The sequence below is a fragment of the Mobula hypostoma genome, chromosome 19 (assembly GCF_963921235.1).
Source record: "Mobula hypostoma chromosome 19, sMobHyp1.1, whole genome shotgun sequence".
Lineage (NCBI taxonomy): Eukaryota > Metazoa > Chordata > Chondrichthyes > Myliobatiformes > Myliobatidae > Mobula > Mobula hypostoma.
In genome coordinates, this window is record NC_086115.1 from 40,977,116 (window position 1) to 40,993,338 (window position 16,223).

A 16,223-nucleotide genomic window follows, 5' to 3' on the forward strand; every position below is an offset into this window, starting at 1 on the left:
AAGGTACAATGATCAGTTACTCACAATTTCTCTAGAGAACGCAAGCCAAAGAAAGAGCCATTCTTTAACAGCGAGATCTTGTTATTACTCAGGATCCTGCATAAGGTTAAAGAAAAATGTAGTTAACATATCTTTTCAGAATGATAAATGAGCCAGTGCAATAAATTTTGTTTTATTTTGTGTCAAGACAAAAGGTTTAAGTTGAACTTTCATTGAAATACAACAGATTTAGAGACCTAAAATCAATCTAATTCTCCTTCAATGTCCTAGTGGACCTAATAGCAAGTAAAAGCTCACATGGTTACATATTAGAAACACTAGAATGAACTCTGTAATAAGAGTTTGTTGCTTGACCAGATTTGGGGTGGGGGGGGAAGACCCTGGCTTAGATTTTCTAGAGAAATGCTGACATCAGGCAAGCATCAGGTTTCTCAGAATGTCTGTACATGCATGCAAGAATAGAGTACCAAATTTCCAAACAGATGATTTACAATGTTTTTTTACAGCCATACACTCTTAATGTATTCCTCAGGGAATCAATGGAAAAGTGCCAACACCCAACAGTTGCCAGTTGAGCCTGTACTAGGTTGCATTGGTTTTAAAAAATATCTCCATTCACTTCAATGGAGAGGAACAGCTGCAAGGGATGAAGGTATGAGATTATTTCCACTTAATGAATTAATGGAGATACATATTCCACCCTATCACCTCTGAATACCAACATCCTTTCAAGAGTTCTTGACAATATTATGATTATTTAATTTTAGTAATTTTAGATTATTTTAATAGAGTGATTATTTAAAATAATTATTAAATAACTCCACATGCCAGAGACTGATTTGACAGCTGCCTAAAGTAGGATGTATAGCTTAGTTGGCTGAACTATGCACCTTGAAACATTCTGTTATGATCTGCAGGCTAAGTTTTGAGTGGCATCTAGCCCAAATGACCTAGCTACTCATGCAAAGCTTGGCCTGTGAGGAACAGGACAGCTTCAGCAAGGAATTTCACACAAGGAAACCTGTATAATGTAATTATGAGATTGATAGGTAAGCGAATAGTGAGCATGAGCGTTTTGCTGTCCCGAAGAATTTTCAGGGCAATGTTTTTATAGAAATAATTATATTTTGAAAGAAGCATCAAAACAAAGCAACTGGTGATTATACTATTTGTTGTCATCATCATCATTATGGGTCGTGTCGTATGGTGTAGACGATCATGGTCTTTCCATGACCATGATTGTTCTTGGCAAATTTTTCTACATAAGTGGTTTGCCATTGCCTACTTCTGGGCATTGTCTTTACATGACGGGTGACCCCAGCCATTATCAATACCCATCAGAGATTGCCTGCCCGCATCAGTGGTCACATAACCAGGACTTACGATATGCAGCATCCATCAATCCATTACTTTCTTCCATTGCTTCACATGACCCTGATCGGGTGGAGGGGAGGGGTTAAGCAGGTGCTACACTTTGCCCAATAGTGACACATTTCTCCACTCTGCCACCCATTCTTGACAGTGTCTTAGCTTAAGTGGTTGCAAAGCTTTATGCATGCATTTCCTCCACCATTGTTGCAGCATGATTGTGCTGTATGCTATGAGTTACAACTTTCCAAAGCTGCTTCTATAGCACTCTCAAAACCCATAACCTCTAATATCCAGAATCATAGCTGTGTTTACTGTATGAAAATAACATCACATCCAGCATTGAAAATCAGAAATATAGCAATGTTTCTTCAGCAACACTGGATCACATTCCTGGAACTGACAAGCAGACAGCTCAGTGTGAATACTGAAACTGTACAGGCTGCAGCAACAGGAAGTAACTGTTCATTACTTTCTCAAAAACTATTAGATGAAATAAATGAATTGTCTTGTCAATTACACTCACACACCATGAATGAAAACAATTTACATCGAAAGCAGATTGAAATGTATTCAACAGTTAACAAGATCTATATTGTTTCCCATTAGACACAGTCAGAATTTTCTGTCACCCTTCTGATCGCAGCATTGTGTAGAGTGCGTATTAGCCTTGTTAGTCACCTACAAAACCAGAGTGGAAATAAGCTATTTGATATTGCAAAGGACTGCTTACGAAGAAAAAAACTTCACCATTACAAACTTTTTATCATAGTTGTTTGTTACACTCCATTAATGTTGTTCAGTTGTCGTTAAGTTTGACTCTTCATGACCTCTTGGACTCCTGCACACAAAGCCTTCTTGTTGGAAACTGCCTCTCTAACATCCCCCAAGGTCATGCACATTGTCTGAGTAGTACTATCTATCCATCCATCGTAGCCTTTGTCGTCAGCTCATTCTTTCACCTTTTGTTTTACCTAACATGAGAGTCTTATATTAATACCAGCAAGAAAGAAACTTTCCGATATCCCAAAGGACTGATTATGAAGAAAAATAAAACTTCACTATTACAAACTATTCATTATTATTGTTCATTACTCTCCATTAATATCAACAAAACTGTGGTCAGAATAAGATTCTTTCATTCAATGCAAGATATTCATCAAGCTTATTAGATTGGTGAAGAGAATCCAACATTAGGTTTTGCACAGTAATAGGGGATTCCATAATGCTTCTGATCACTTCAAATACTATCAAAGACCCACCAGTATTTATCGATAGCATTAATAAAACTGTTAAGATGACCAGTGTGATCAATTAAGATATGATCCTATCTGTATTCATTCTTTTTATTTCAGACCATCTACACTCTAATTAATCAGAATCAGAATTAGAATCAGGTTTAATATCACCTTCATGATATACAAATGTAGATATGATAAATAAATATAGAGAAAAGAAGTGAATTATATTAAGTATAAATATGTCTATTAAATAGTTAAGTTAAAATGAGTAGTCCGAAACAAAATAGAAATAAAAAAGTGGTGAGATAGTTTTCACGGATACAATGTCTATTTAAAAATCAGATAGCAGATGGGAATAAGCTGTTCCTGAATCGGTGAGTATGTGCCTTCAGGTTTCTGTACCTCCTTCCTGAGGATAACAATGAGAAGAGGGTGGGGGTCCCTAATGATTTATTAAAGCTAAAGAGTGTCCTATTCTTATAGATGTGTTCTCAATTACAAAATAAGTACTTGTACAAATGAGTATGTCAGTGACATAGAGGAGCAGTAAAATTTAAAAAAAAATTAATTATGCCATTTACTGGGCAATGGATGCAGAGTTGATTCAGCTAGTTTGAAAATTGGATTGAAAAGAGGATGGGAGATCACTAACGACAAAGAGTTAATACTTTGCGTGTACTTCTTTGAGGAACAGAAATTCAATTGAGTAAGCGGCAAAGCTAACTAGAGAAGTTATTTATAGAGTTAAAGCTAATAATGTTGCCAAAAAGAACAGTGAACTTGAGGTTCTTGAGGTCTTAAAACATCAACAAAGGATGACAAAGCAATCAACAAATTAAAAAATACACTAAAGAATAAAGTAACAATTCCAAAACAAGTTAAACAGATTGTAAGAACATATAAAGTTACACAAAAGGAAATATATATTGGAAATATATGCAGATCACTTTACAGATAGATTGAGAATTGGTCATTGGAAAAGCAAAGTAGCACTAAATAAACAGCAACACACATAAAAGTTGCTGATGAACACAGCAGGCCAGGCAGCATCTCTAGGAAGAGATATAGTCGCCGTTTCGGGCCAAGACCTTTCATCAGGACTAACTGAAAGAAGAGCTAGTAAGAGAATAGAAGAGCTAGTAAGAATAAACAGAATGTTTCGTTTGGGTATAACGTGGATGGTAGAATATTCATAGTAAAGCTAGAATTGCGATTTTGGTTCAAAGTTATTGAACAGAAACAGAACTACTGAAAAGCCTCTGCCCCTTTAAATGTGATACATTCAAAGCAGATGGTAATTTTTTAATATCTGGTGAGAACTCTAAATATGCTGAGTCTTAGTTTGTGAAGATAATTCACCAATGTATTCAACTCAAATAAAAATAGCAATCCATCTAAACAGTACTTGGCCATGATAAGACAATAGCAGAAGGTTACACAAACACAATGACCTTCTCTGAAATTGTTGCCTGGTTCTAAAAGGTCAGCACTGCACTCAAGGTTGAAATCACACTGTAGACCTGAAGCAAGCTGTGCAAAACTTTCCATTAGTAAACATCTAAAAAAAAGTATTGTTAAGAGAGAGAGCAGGATGGAAGAAAAACTGCTCAATGCATGTATGTATTTATGTTAGCTTTGGCCCTTGGAAAGGTCAACACTGCTGACTGAAAGAAGCATTTTGTTCTTGTGACAATCTGGAAACAATATTAAAGAGCAGAACTCAAATGCAAAGAAATAATTACCGGCTACCTTAAAGTAGGAATCCCTATTGTTTATCCAGCTGTAATATCAGCCATTAACTGAGGAGAATTTAAATATAATTTCATTATCAATATTTACTAAATTTTGTTGATCTGAATAGAACATCTGAGATTCTTAGTTATCTGAAGCTATATTTCAGGCCTTACATTCATTCAAAACCCTCTCACCAATTATCAATGTTCCTTTAAAGATAGATAGATAGACAGACAGATACCTTTGATCCAAAGGGAAATTAAAGGTGCACAGTTATGCAAATATTAGAAGAGAAGTAAGAAAGAATAAAAAATAAGTTCCTTCAACCAGTCTAACAGGAGGAGGGTCATCACTTCCCCAGCTATAGGTTAACTCATTATAGGGCCTAATGGCCGAGGGTAAGAATGACTTCATATAGCGCTCTTTGGAACAGCGCAATTGTCTTAGTCTATTACTAAATGTGCTCCTCTGTTCAGCCAAGGTGGCACGCAGAGGATGAGAAATATTGTTCAGGATTGCCAAGATTTTCTGTAGGGTCCTTTGTTCTACCACAACCTCCAGTGTGTCCAGTTTGACTCCTATGACAGAGCCAGCCTTTCTAATCATTTTATTGAGCATGTTGGCATCACCCTTGTTGATTACATTGCCCCAGCACACTACCACATAGAAGATTGTACTGGTAACAACAGACTAGTAGAACATGTCAAGGAGAGGCCTGAATACTCCAAAGGTCCTCAGTCTCCTCAGGAAGTAGAGGTGACTCTGGCCCTTCTTGTACACAGTCATGTGTTAGTGCTCCACTCTAGTCTGTCAGCCAAGTGCACCCTCAGTAACTTGTAGCTCCTCACCATCAATAGTAATAGGGAGAAGTGGAGGCTTAGTCTTCCTAAGGCCCATCGCCATCTCCTTTTGTCTAACTGATGTTGAGCTGCAGGTGATTCAGCTTGCACCATTTGTCAAGGTCCTCCACCAGGACCCTGTATTTATCCACAAACAAGAGAAAATCTGCAGATGCTGGAAACCCAAACAACACACACAAAATGCTGGAGGAACTCAGCAGGCCAGGAAGCATCTACACAAAAGAGTACAGTCAGCATTTCGGGCCGAAACCCTTCTGCAGGACTCTTCAGTCTTGCAGAATGGTTTTGGCCCAAAATGTCGACTGTAGTTTTTTCCATTGATGCTGTCTGACCAGCTGAGTTCCTTCAGCATTTGGTATGTGTTGCCCCTGTATTCATCCTCCCATCCTCCCTTTATACACCCAACTATTGCTGAGTCATCAGAGAATTTCTGTGTTGTATCTACAGTCTCGGTGTTGCATCTACAGTCTGAGGTGTACAGGGTAAACAGGAAGGGAGCCAATGCAGTCCCTTGTGAGGCCCCAGTTGCTGCTTATAGCCATGTCTGACACACAGCTCTAAAACCACACAAACTGTGTCTGCCTGTCAGGTAGTCCATCATCCAGGATACAACAGAAGTGCCAATCCCCCAGCAATGAGGGCTGTTTGGTATTGAAGGCACTTGAGAAATCAAAAAAAACATGATCCCCACAGTGCTGCCCTGCTTATCCAAACAGGAGTAGGCTCTGTTCGGCGGGTAGGTGACAGCATCTTCCACTCCAATGTGTTCCTGGTAGGCAAACTGCAAGGAATCAAGTGCTGAACTCACTGGGGGTCAGAGGTGAGGCAGAACTAGCCTCTCTAGGGTTTTAATGCTGTGGGAGGTCAGGGCCACTGGAAGGAAGTCATTCAAGACTTTTGGTTGGCCCTTCTGCGGTACTGGGATCATACATGATGTTTTTCATAGAGTTGGGACCCTTTCCAGGTTGAGACTCAGATTGAAAATACACTGGATAGTTCCGCACAGCTGCTCAGCACATTACTTCAGGACTGTGGGGTTCACACCATCAGTCCCAATGCTTTGCCTTGTCTGTTTCCCTAGAACCCTTCTCACCTGCTCAGTAGTGACGGTGAGTCCATGATGACTGGGGAGTTGGTGGAAGATAGGGGCTGGGGGAGGTGAAGATCGGGACAATAATTGGTACGTGAAGGTATGGATGGTAGGTGCAGGGCAAGGAGGGGATATAGTCTGTGGTAGCCTGTGTTGTTCAATCCACGTGTTGAACTGGGGGGGTGGGGGTTGGTGGGAGAAGGGGAGCCGTTGGTGCTGAGGTAGCATTGGGTGCATTGGCACCTAGACTGGTGTGATGAGGGAGAATGTGAACCGGAGGGCAATTATTAAACCTATTGAAGAATTGGTTTAACCCATTAGCTCATTCATGGCTGCATTCTGAGGCTCTACAGCTGAGCTGATCAAAGCCAGTGAAGTCCTTCATGCCTCTTCACACTTCCGGTGTGCAACTCTGCCCAAGCTTGTTCTCTGGCTCTCTTCCATATTCCTCTTTAGCCAGCCTGATATTCTCCTTTAGCTCCCTCTGCACGTTCTAATTCCTCTCTGTCGCCTGATCTTCAGGCTCTCTAAAGAGATAATTTTACATTCAGCTTTCCATACAAAACTAAATTAAAAGTACTTTAGTCTGAGAAGTACTAGATTAAATTCTAATAGAAATAATACAATGTGGTTTAATTAATGATCTGTTGTTTCACTGTATAAAGCATTACCATATTATACACATTTAACACTATGTAATATAATGCTGCCTTCACTTCTACACAAATGTTGAAACTAATTTCCTTTCTGTTATCATTCTGTTTTGCTGAAATCTGAAGTAAGGACAGAAGTGCTCAGCAAGCCCGATAACGATAGAGAGTGCAACAGTGAACATTTCAGGTTGATAATTTTCATCAAATCAACAGGAAATACATTTGCTGGAAAGAAAAAAAAAGTAGTATTGCCACTTTGCCAATTTAAACTTTAAACAAATGAAACAGATACATAAACAAAGCCTTTACTGTGGGATACTTTATTGTTTCATTATGAAATTCCTTGCACTTCCCATTTTAAAAATAACATATCATTAATTTGAGTGAAAACTATATTTTTCAGATTTGTAAACGAGCTGTGAGATACAGAGCATTGGGACTATGCCAAAATGGACTTCTGCTCATAGCAAAGATAATTTCCAAGTGATTTTATTGATCTCAGGTAACTTGTCTTCTGTGCCTGCCTGAGTTTCTTCAAGCTGTTCTGGTTTCCTCCCACAGTCCAAAGACGTATTGACTGGTAGGTTAATTGGTCATTGTAAATTGTTCCATAATTAGGCTGGGGTTAAATCAGGGGCTGCTGGGTGATGTGAATCGAAGGGCCGGGAGGGTCGATACAGCACTGTATCTTAATAAAAAAATAAATAAATACGTTGTTTTGTGGAAGCAGTATGTTGCAATATATAATAATAAAAAGAAAAATTATAAATTACAATAAGAAATATATATAAAAAGTTAAATTAAGTAAGTAGTGCAAAAATGAGAGCAAAAAAAAATGGTAGTGAGGTAGTACACATGAGTTCATTGTCCATTCAGAAATTTGATGACGGAGGTAAAGAAGCCATTCCTAAAATGTTGAGTGTATCTTCAGGCTCCTGTAGCTCCTCCATAATGGTAGCACTGAGAAGAGGGCATGTCATGTGTGATGAGATTTCTTAATAACAGATGCCATCTCTTAGAGGCATCACCTTCTGAAAACATCCTCAATGCTGGAAAGGCTAATGCCTATGATGAAGCTGGCTGAGTTTGCAACTATCGTCAGCTATTTACAATCCTGTGCAGTGACCTCTCCATACCTGATGGTGATGCAAACAGATAGAATGTTATCCATGGTACATCTGTAGAAATTTATGAGATTCTTTGGTGATGTACCAAGACTCCTGAAATTCCTAATAATATATTGCCACTGTCATACTTTTTTGTGGTTGCATCAATATGTTGGGCCTTGGACAGATCTTCAGAGATGCTGACACTCAGTAACTTGAAACTGCTCACTATTTCCATAGTTGATCCCTCGACGAGGACTGGTGTGTGTTTCCTCAAATTCACCTTCCTTAAGTCCACAATCAATTCCTTGGTCTTACTTACGTTGAGTGCAAGGTTGCTGTAGCGTCACCACTCAAGCAGCTGATCTATCTCACTCCTATACACCTCCTCGTCAACGTCTGAAATTATGCCAATAATAGTTGTGGCATCGGCAAATTTACAGAAGATATTTGAGCTGTGCTAAGCCACACTGTTGTGTTTGTGCAGAGAGTAGATCAGTGGGCTAAGCACACATCCTTGAGTTGTAGCCATGCTGATTGTCAGCAAGGAGGTGTTATTTCTGATCCGTACTGCCTGTGGTATCCTGATGAGGAAGTCAAGGATCCAGTTTCAGAGGGAGCTACAGAGGCCCAGATTTTGGAGCTTGTTGATAAGTAGTGAAAGTGTGATTGTGTTGAACACTGAGCTGTAATCAATACACTGCAACCTGACGTTGCTATTGCCATTGTCCAGGTGGGCCAAGGCTGTGTGGAGAGCTAGTGAGATTGCATCTGCTATAGACCTATTGTGGTGAAAGGCAAATTGCAGTGGGTTCAGGTCCTTGCTTAGGCAGGGGTTGATCCTAGCCATGGCCAACCTCTCAAAGTACTTCAACACAGTATGGGCACTGGTGTGATTGTCACCCTTTTGAAGCAGATGTGAACCTCCAACTGCAGCAGCAAGAGATTGAAGATGTCCTCGAAAACTCCTGCCAGTGGTTGGCACAGGTTTTCAGCCCTACTAGGTATACCATCAGGGTCTGACACCTTGTGAGGGTTGAACCTAATGAAAGATGCTCTGACTTCTAACTCTGAAACAGAGATCAGAGTCACCAGGTACTCCAGGAATTCACTCAGGTATAGTTTTATTCTCCCTTTCAAAACTAGCATAAAAGGCATTAAGCTCCTCTGGAAGTAAAGTATCTCAGGCATTCATAGAACATAGAACAGTACAGGACAGTACAGGCCCTTCGGCCCACAATATTGTGCCAACCCTCAAACCCTGCCTCCCATATAAGCCCCCAACTTAAATTCCTCCATATACCTGTCTAGTAGTCTCTTAAACTTCACTACTGTATCTGCCTCCACCACTGACTCAGGCAGTGCATTCCACGCACCAACCACTCTCTGAGTAAAAAACCTTCCTCTAATATCCTCCTTGAACTTCCCACCCCTTACCTTAAAGCCAAATCCTCTTGTATTGAGCAGTGGTGCCCTGGGGAAGAGGCATTGGCTATCCACTCTGTCTATTCCTCTTATTATCTTGTACACCTCTATCATGTCCCTCTCATCCTCCTCATCTCCAAAGAGTAAAGTCCTAGCTCCCTTAATCTCTATCATAATGCATACTCCGGTAAATCTCCTCTGTACCCTTTCAAATGCTTCCACATCCTTCCTATAGTGGGGCGACCAGAACTGGACACAGTACTCCAAGTGTAGCCTAACCAGAGTTTTATAGAGCTGCATCATTACATCGCGACTCTTAAACTCTGTCTCTCGACTTATGAAAGCTAACACCCCATAAGCTTTCTTAACTACCCTATGCACCTGTGAGGCAACTTTCAGGGATCTGTGGACATGTACCCCCAGATCCCTCTGCTCCTCCACACTACCAAGTATCCTGCCATTTACTTTGTACTCTGCCTTGGAGTTTGTCCTTCCAAAGTGTACCACCTCACACTTCTCTGGGTTGAACTCCATTTGCCACTTCTCAGCCCACTTCTGCATCCTATCAATGTCTCTCTGCAATTCATGATGTTTGGTTTCACCTTGTTGTAATTAATGGCCTGCAAACCCTGCCAGAGCTAGCATGCATCTGCATCTCTCCCAACTTCAATAAGAATTGTTTTTTTTCTGTAACATAAAATTGATTTTGAATGTTCACTTTGTCTTTTATTTAGGTGTTACTGTTAAGCAGGTGCCATGTTGGTTAGGATTTCAGATGGCGATTCTTATTTAATTTGGAAGCATGATCATTTCTAGATGGTTTGATTAGATGAACTGGTCTTCCATAACACATCAGAAATTAATAGCTACAATTTCCTCAACCCTTCCACTTTCTCTTCTTCTCCTCCTACTTCACTGTTATTGTACTTATAGCTAGTGGTGATGATGAAGGTTTATAACCCTGTGAATGATAATGAAGTTTGATACCCACTCAGTTGAAAAGTATAGCATTCCCCCATAGCAGTCAAACAGAAAAATCATTGTTTGAGTGCATGTTCTCCAGACATTAAGAGTGTGTATAGTATACACATGTTGTCTATGTGTACATAGGCTTTACACTGCATCAAAGCCCATGTGTCTAACCTTTTGTTATCTATTCGCTGCCGATATGTCACAGATATATAAAATAGCACAGTGTACTGTAAAAAGATGATAGTATCAGAATTGCTATCAGGCATCATATAGCTAGATATCAAGCAACAGCCTACATGGTTAGCTTTTCACAGTTACATGCCTGCAAGACGGTGAAGGATTGAAATCTCTTCAAGCTGGGGTTTGTCTTTATGCAGATATTCAGCACCCACCATCTGACATACATGTCATCAATGGCATCCTAAACTGTGGAGGGAAGTTGAAAGAATTGCAAATCTTAGTGCCCAAGCCAACTGCTTCACCCTCTTGGAACAGAATACATTCATAATTTTAGATGATGAACATACTAAGTAGAAAGCTGCAGTATGTTTTAGATATTTTCATCTCTAGCTGGGAAGAAACCCAAATCATAGAAGTTTGTGGACACCATAATTTTTTACATCTATTGGCAAAATAGCTCTTGCATGGCTGCTATTATAATTATAGTTATGGCACTTATATAGCTATAGAATATAATTCCTCTGGACTGACTTTCTCAGCTCAACCACACTGAACATCACTGTATAATTTTAATCCAGAAGCGTTCATGTTATTTTCAAGTAATTGATAATCATTTCTAAAATTACACTTGCACCAGATTATGATACTGAAATTAATCCAGACATTTTTGGCATGTTTAAACCACAACGTTATGTGAATTTGATGATGTTCGCATGGGGTCTGCATCTAATAGACAATTCTACATTACTGTGGTTTAGAAAAGAAAACAATTCCAACCAGCAAGCTGCAGAATTTAAAGCTGTTCTGTATAGATATTCCATTCATAGTCCAGCTATGCAATTCTACTTGCACCTTATAAAAAGACTTCAGGATAAACATTATACATTCTTTCAGTTTCAATCATCAGAGGGACATTCCATCAGCAATTACACATCTGGGTAATAAAATACTGGTAGGTGCTTACAAGGCCATATTTAATTGTATACTTCTGATATCACAAACCACAAGGGAGAAATCATGTGGCATCTCAATGTCAAAAGAACATCAGCACTGAGTTACTGCCTAATATCCTATTTACAGTTGGAAAGGGAAAACAGATAAAAACATAATTTGGCTTCTGCTTTGCACAGCAAGTCCTGTGCTCTACAAAAAATCTCAACTACTTAGAAATCCCTCAAGTTTCATAAAGCTCAACATGACACATGTGCCGTCTGGTGCAAATCATCCACATCACCCACAACTGCTACTTCAATAGTATTTTTCTAACACTTATTCTAGTATTCTGCTATTACCATGGCTATTGGAAGTTGCAACGAAAATTCAATGGCTGCAGTTTGATTTAATAGTTGTTAGTCCCCATGTAACATAAGGTTTGATACAACTATGTACAATTTTCTCCACTCACTTAATATTGAAATTGGATGTGCCAACTTTAAACCTATGGTTGATTTTAGTGGGCTGGGCTTTTTGGCCACCTTGATAATAGATTTCCATATATAACAATGGAGCTTCTTCTGGAATGTAGACACACAGAGTTAAACACACCCTATCCAGAACTTTGTCAGTGATTCTCTTTGCTTCACAATTTATACAGCTTTCCCATGTAGTTATGTGAAAACAATGGCTTGATTAATATTAAGGACATTTACAAATATTTTTATTGTAAATTAACCAGAAAATTATGTGAAAAAAATAGTCGAACTGTAATTGTTGAAATTTAAAATTTAAAAAAAAACAAATAATGCTGAAAAAAAAACTCAGCAGGTCAGACGTCATTGTGAAGAGATAAACAGAATTTAAAAAATGCTTCAGGTTGATGGCCTTTTGTCAGAACAGTCAAAGCCTCGGTTACTACGCTCTGTCCGCCAGAGAAAGCAGGATCTCCCAGTGGCCACACATTTTAATTCCACATCCCATTCCCATTCTGACATGTCTATCCACGGCCTCCTCTAATGTAAAGATGAAGCCACACTCAGGTTGGAGGAACAACACCTTATATTCCGTCTGGGTAGCCTCCAACCTGATGGCATGAACATCGACTTCTCTAACTTCCGCTAAGGCCCCCCTCCCCCTCATACCCCACCTGTTACTTATTTTTATACACACGTTCTTTCTCTCACTCTCCTTTTTCTCCCTCTGTCCCTCTGAATATACCCCTTGCCCATCCTCTGGGTCCTCCCCCCCGTCTTTCTTCCCAGACCTCCTGTCCCATGATCCTCTCGTATCCCTTTTGCCTATCACCTGTCCAGCTCTTGGCTCCATCCCTCCCCCTCCTGTCTTCTCCTATCATTTTGGATCTCCCCCTCCCCCTCCAACTTTCAAATCCCTTACTCACTCTTCCTTCAGTTAGTCCTGACGAAGGGTCTCGGCCTGAAACGTCGACTGCACCTCTTCCTACAGATGCTGCCTGGCCTGCTGCGTTCACCAGCAACTTTGATGTGTGTTGCTTGAATTTCCAGCATCTGCAGAATTCCTGTTGTTCGGTTACTACTTAGCCATTCCCCAAACTTTAAAGGAATTATTTAACATGTACAAATTGCAATAGCTTGAAAAAGATAATGAAATTTAATGTCTACTTATACTTTTTGCCTATGTTCAGCTTTTTACTTAGGAGATTACAAAATGCTAGTTACAAATTTTGTTTTCCATTTCCTTATTTTGATGTCTTTGAGAATTCTTCAAAGTGACTGGTTATTCAGCAATTATGGTAAACTTGCTGTAAGATCCCCTGGGGCTGACACCTGACAACAACCCATTTAAGAAAAAGGAAAATCTGTAATAAGTGATTGCTGCATTTTTGTGGTCAGTGCTCCTCAGAGCGGCAACCATTGCTACAGCTTTGTAAAATCCAGGCCAACATTTGCATTTGAAAATTGCTTCAATATACATTAAATCCAGGTGGAAATAAATAATTTCATATTGTACATTTGCAGAATACCCAGTCTGACTTAAAGAAGTTCCTCTCAGCATTTAAAAAATGGTGATCATTTTAGTGGAGCTTTATGGTCTGAATGCTACTGGTACCATGTAACCCAGTACTACCTATCGCTTGGTCGGGTGGCCGGCAACTAAACCGGCTCCCCCACCAGGCTTGCCTGGTGAGGAGAGTGGCTAGACACCCTGCAGGACAAAAAACAAGACCTGTCAAAGGGCGGATGAACCCTCTCGTAGGGTCAACAGCCATCTAGCAAACAGGTGCCGTGAAGCGCGGGAAGGGCATCCCTGGCATCGAAGCTTAGTCTGGCCAATCACTGCAACAGAACTTCCCCCAGCAGTCTTGGACCTCACCATGCCGCTGGGTCCGGGAGGGGATGTCAAGAGGGTGGGTCTGGACCTGTGCAACCCCCTACTCACCTAAAATCCATTCACACACACACTGTTCCTTTCTGAAGAGTGGGGTGTCACCCCACTAACTGACTGAAAGGAACCATCATCATCCTATGGGATGGATAGCCAGAGATGACAAATCTCACAATATAAGGAAATTTGTTCCTCAAAGCCACTTCTCCATCTCCCCTTCATTTTAATAAAATCTTTACTGAGTATTTTAAATCTGATAGCTCTTGGTGCTTTGATCGAAGTATAATATCAGCTTAACCTGGCACTGCAACTGAAAAATTCAAATTCAGTAACTTATCAGGAAAATACATTAAAAAAGAACTTTCACCAGAATGAGAGATATTTTATGTGAATGTGACAGGTACTTTCTTGCAGATTTGCACAGCTCAACCTAATTGCTGAATAGAGTGGCACTTAGCTCAAGGAAAATGGAGAAGCTTAGTGATTGGAGGCTATTGTTGTTACACTTTAAGGTCAGTTTCTCTATTGACCTGCCAGTACAGACTCAATAAGATTGCATCAGTTTGAACATTTTCACTTCTTAGAACAGAATATAGAAAACAAGGCTCTTGTCTTTTGGACACAGAAAGCAGATAGCTGGTAAAGTGGTTCATAATGGGTTTCCCCTACCAGTCAAGCACTAACAAGAGAGTTAGTGGGTTTCACATCTTTATTTAAGAACAAAGGAATGTGGTTTGTTTTGATCACAGGAGAATTATAAAATGGATATTGCCTAATTGGAAGCAATGATGGAGACATAGCCTATGGTGATTTTGTAAAGGGAACTGAGTAAATATGTGGAAAATAAAACTTTGAAAGAACATCTATAAAAGCTATTGGAGTACCACAATGGGTTGACAGTTGGCATTGATATGACAGACCAAGAAACCACAACCTCATTAACATTTTATAAATGTAGGTAAGCTCTGATTGACAATAATTTTTAAATAAATATATTGGTTAATTAGATTGCCAACATTTGAAATAATAACTCATTTAGAGTAGGTATTCACGTTACTTGTGTAACAAAATGGTGTCCTCTGTGGGCTCAGGTGGTCCTGCTGCTTTCTTCCTGCATGATTCCAGTATTACACAGGATGGTGTACAAGAGAAGGCAAAAGTACTTGTGTAAATGAGGGCCATCAAAAATTCCACAAAATATCTGTGTAACTGACGACAAACAGATCATGACAACAACTAAAGTGCATTTGACTTGCAAGTGCAATATACATAATGCCTTCCTGTTCATTCAACTTGTTCCGAGGCCACTCTCTCTCATGGTCTGAGTCGACGTTCCCTTATCTTTAACCAAAAGTTTGGTTGAGGAGGTAGGTTTCAAGGAGCTTAGAGCAATTGAATGGAGAAATTATTAAATTCAATGATGGATAGGTGGTCAGACCCACAGGAATGCAGATACATAGAGTGGTATAAAGCAGGAAAAGATTATAGATTTGCACAGGGGCAAGACCATAGAGGAATTTGACTGGGAAAATATTTCTAAGGGATATCAAAATTAGAACAACAGTTTTACTGGCATGAGTGTGGTCAGGAACAATCTGGTTCCCAAAAGTGATTACAATGAAATTTTAAACTTTTGAAAAAGCACCTTGAACAATTACTTTCCCTTAGCATTTACAAAAAAAAGTGCATCCAAAAGAAATTAACATTGAATCAGGGAAGGGATATGAAAATATTAACATTGGCCAAATAACAAAAAGAAAATTATAATATGCAAAAAGGACAAATTCCTAGATGGTTTTAATCCAGGGGGTCCCAACCTGGAGTCCGTTCCCCTTCCTTAATGGCATTGGTCTATGACATATAAAAAATTGGGAACCCCTGTTTTAATCCCTTTATATAAAGATATCAAGTACTTCAACGGCAGTCTTCTCCTAGCACCTGCATGTGATGGACATCTCTTGATTTAGAGTCTATTTGTTTCATTTGGAAAACCGAACATATCATTTTGCTGATTAAGAAAGGTTAGAGAGGGAAATCAGGGACTTATAGGATAGTTATAAAACATATAGTTGAGAAGTTACTACCAAGTACAACTTAAAGTCTGTATATGCCTGCCATTGTCCAATGAGCCTTTAAGAAATGCATCTAGCTTACAGCAGTGCAGACTAGTTTTAACTGTTAAAAAGTGAATTATAATTTGTGCATCCTATTGTCAAAAACACAAGCTTCCTGCAGAAATGCCTATAACGAGCATATGATTGGTGAATGCCTGCAATGGATTCTATATTTATGTT

General features: G+C 39.5%; 1 protein-coding gene across 2 annotated transcripts in view; it reads right to left on the reverse strand.

Annotated features, from left to right (window-relative positions):
• The window catches only part of LOC134358990 (adhesion G protein-coupled receptor A1), a 608,347-nt gene that overhangs the window by 542,605 nt on the left and 49,519 nt on the right, over positions 1 to 16,223 (reverse strand). For both annotated transcript variants that reach the window (XM_063071754.1, XM_063071753.1), the window contains exon 2: positions 25 to 96. In XM_063071754.1, the coding sequence (XP_062927824.1) occupies positions 25 to 96 (72 nt within the window). The remainder of the gene's footprint in view (positions 1 to 24; positions 97 to 16,223) is intronic.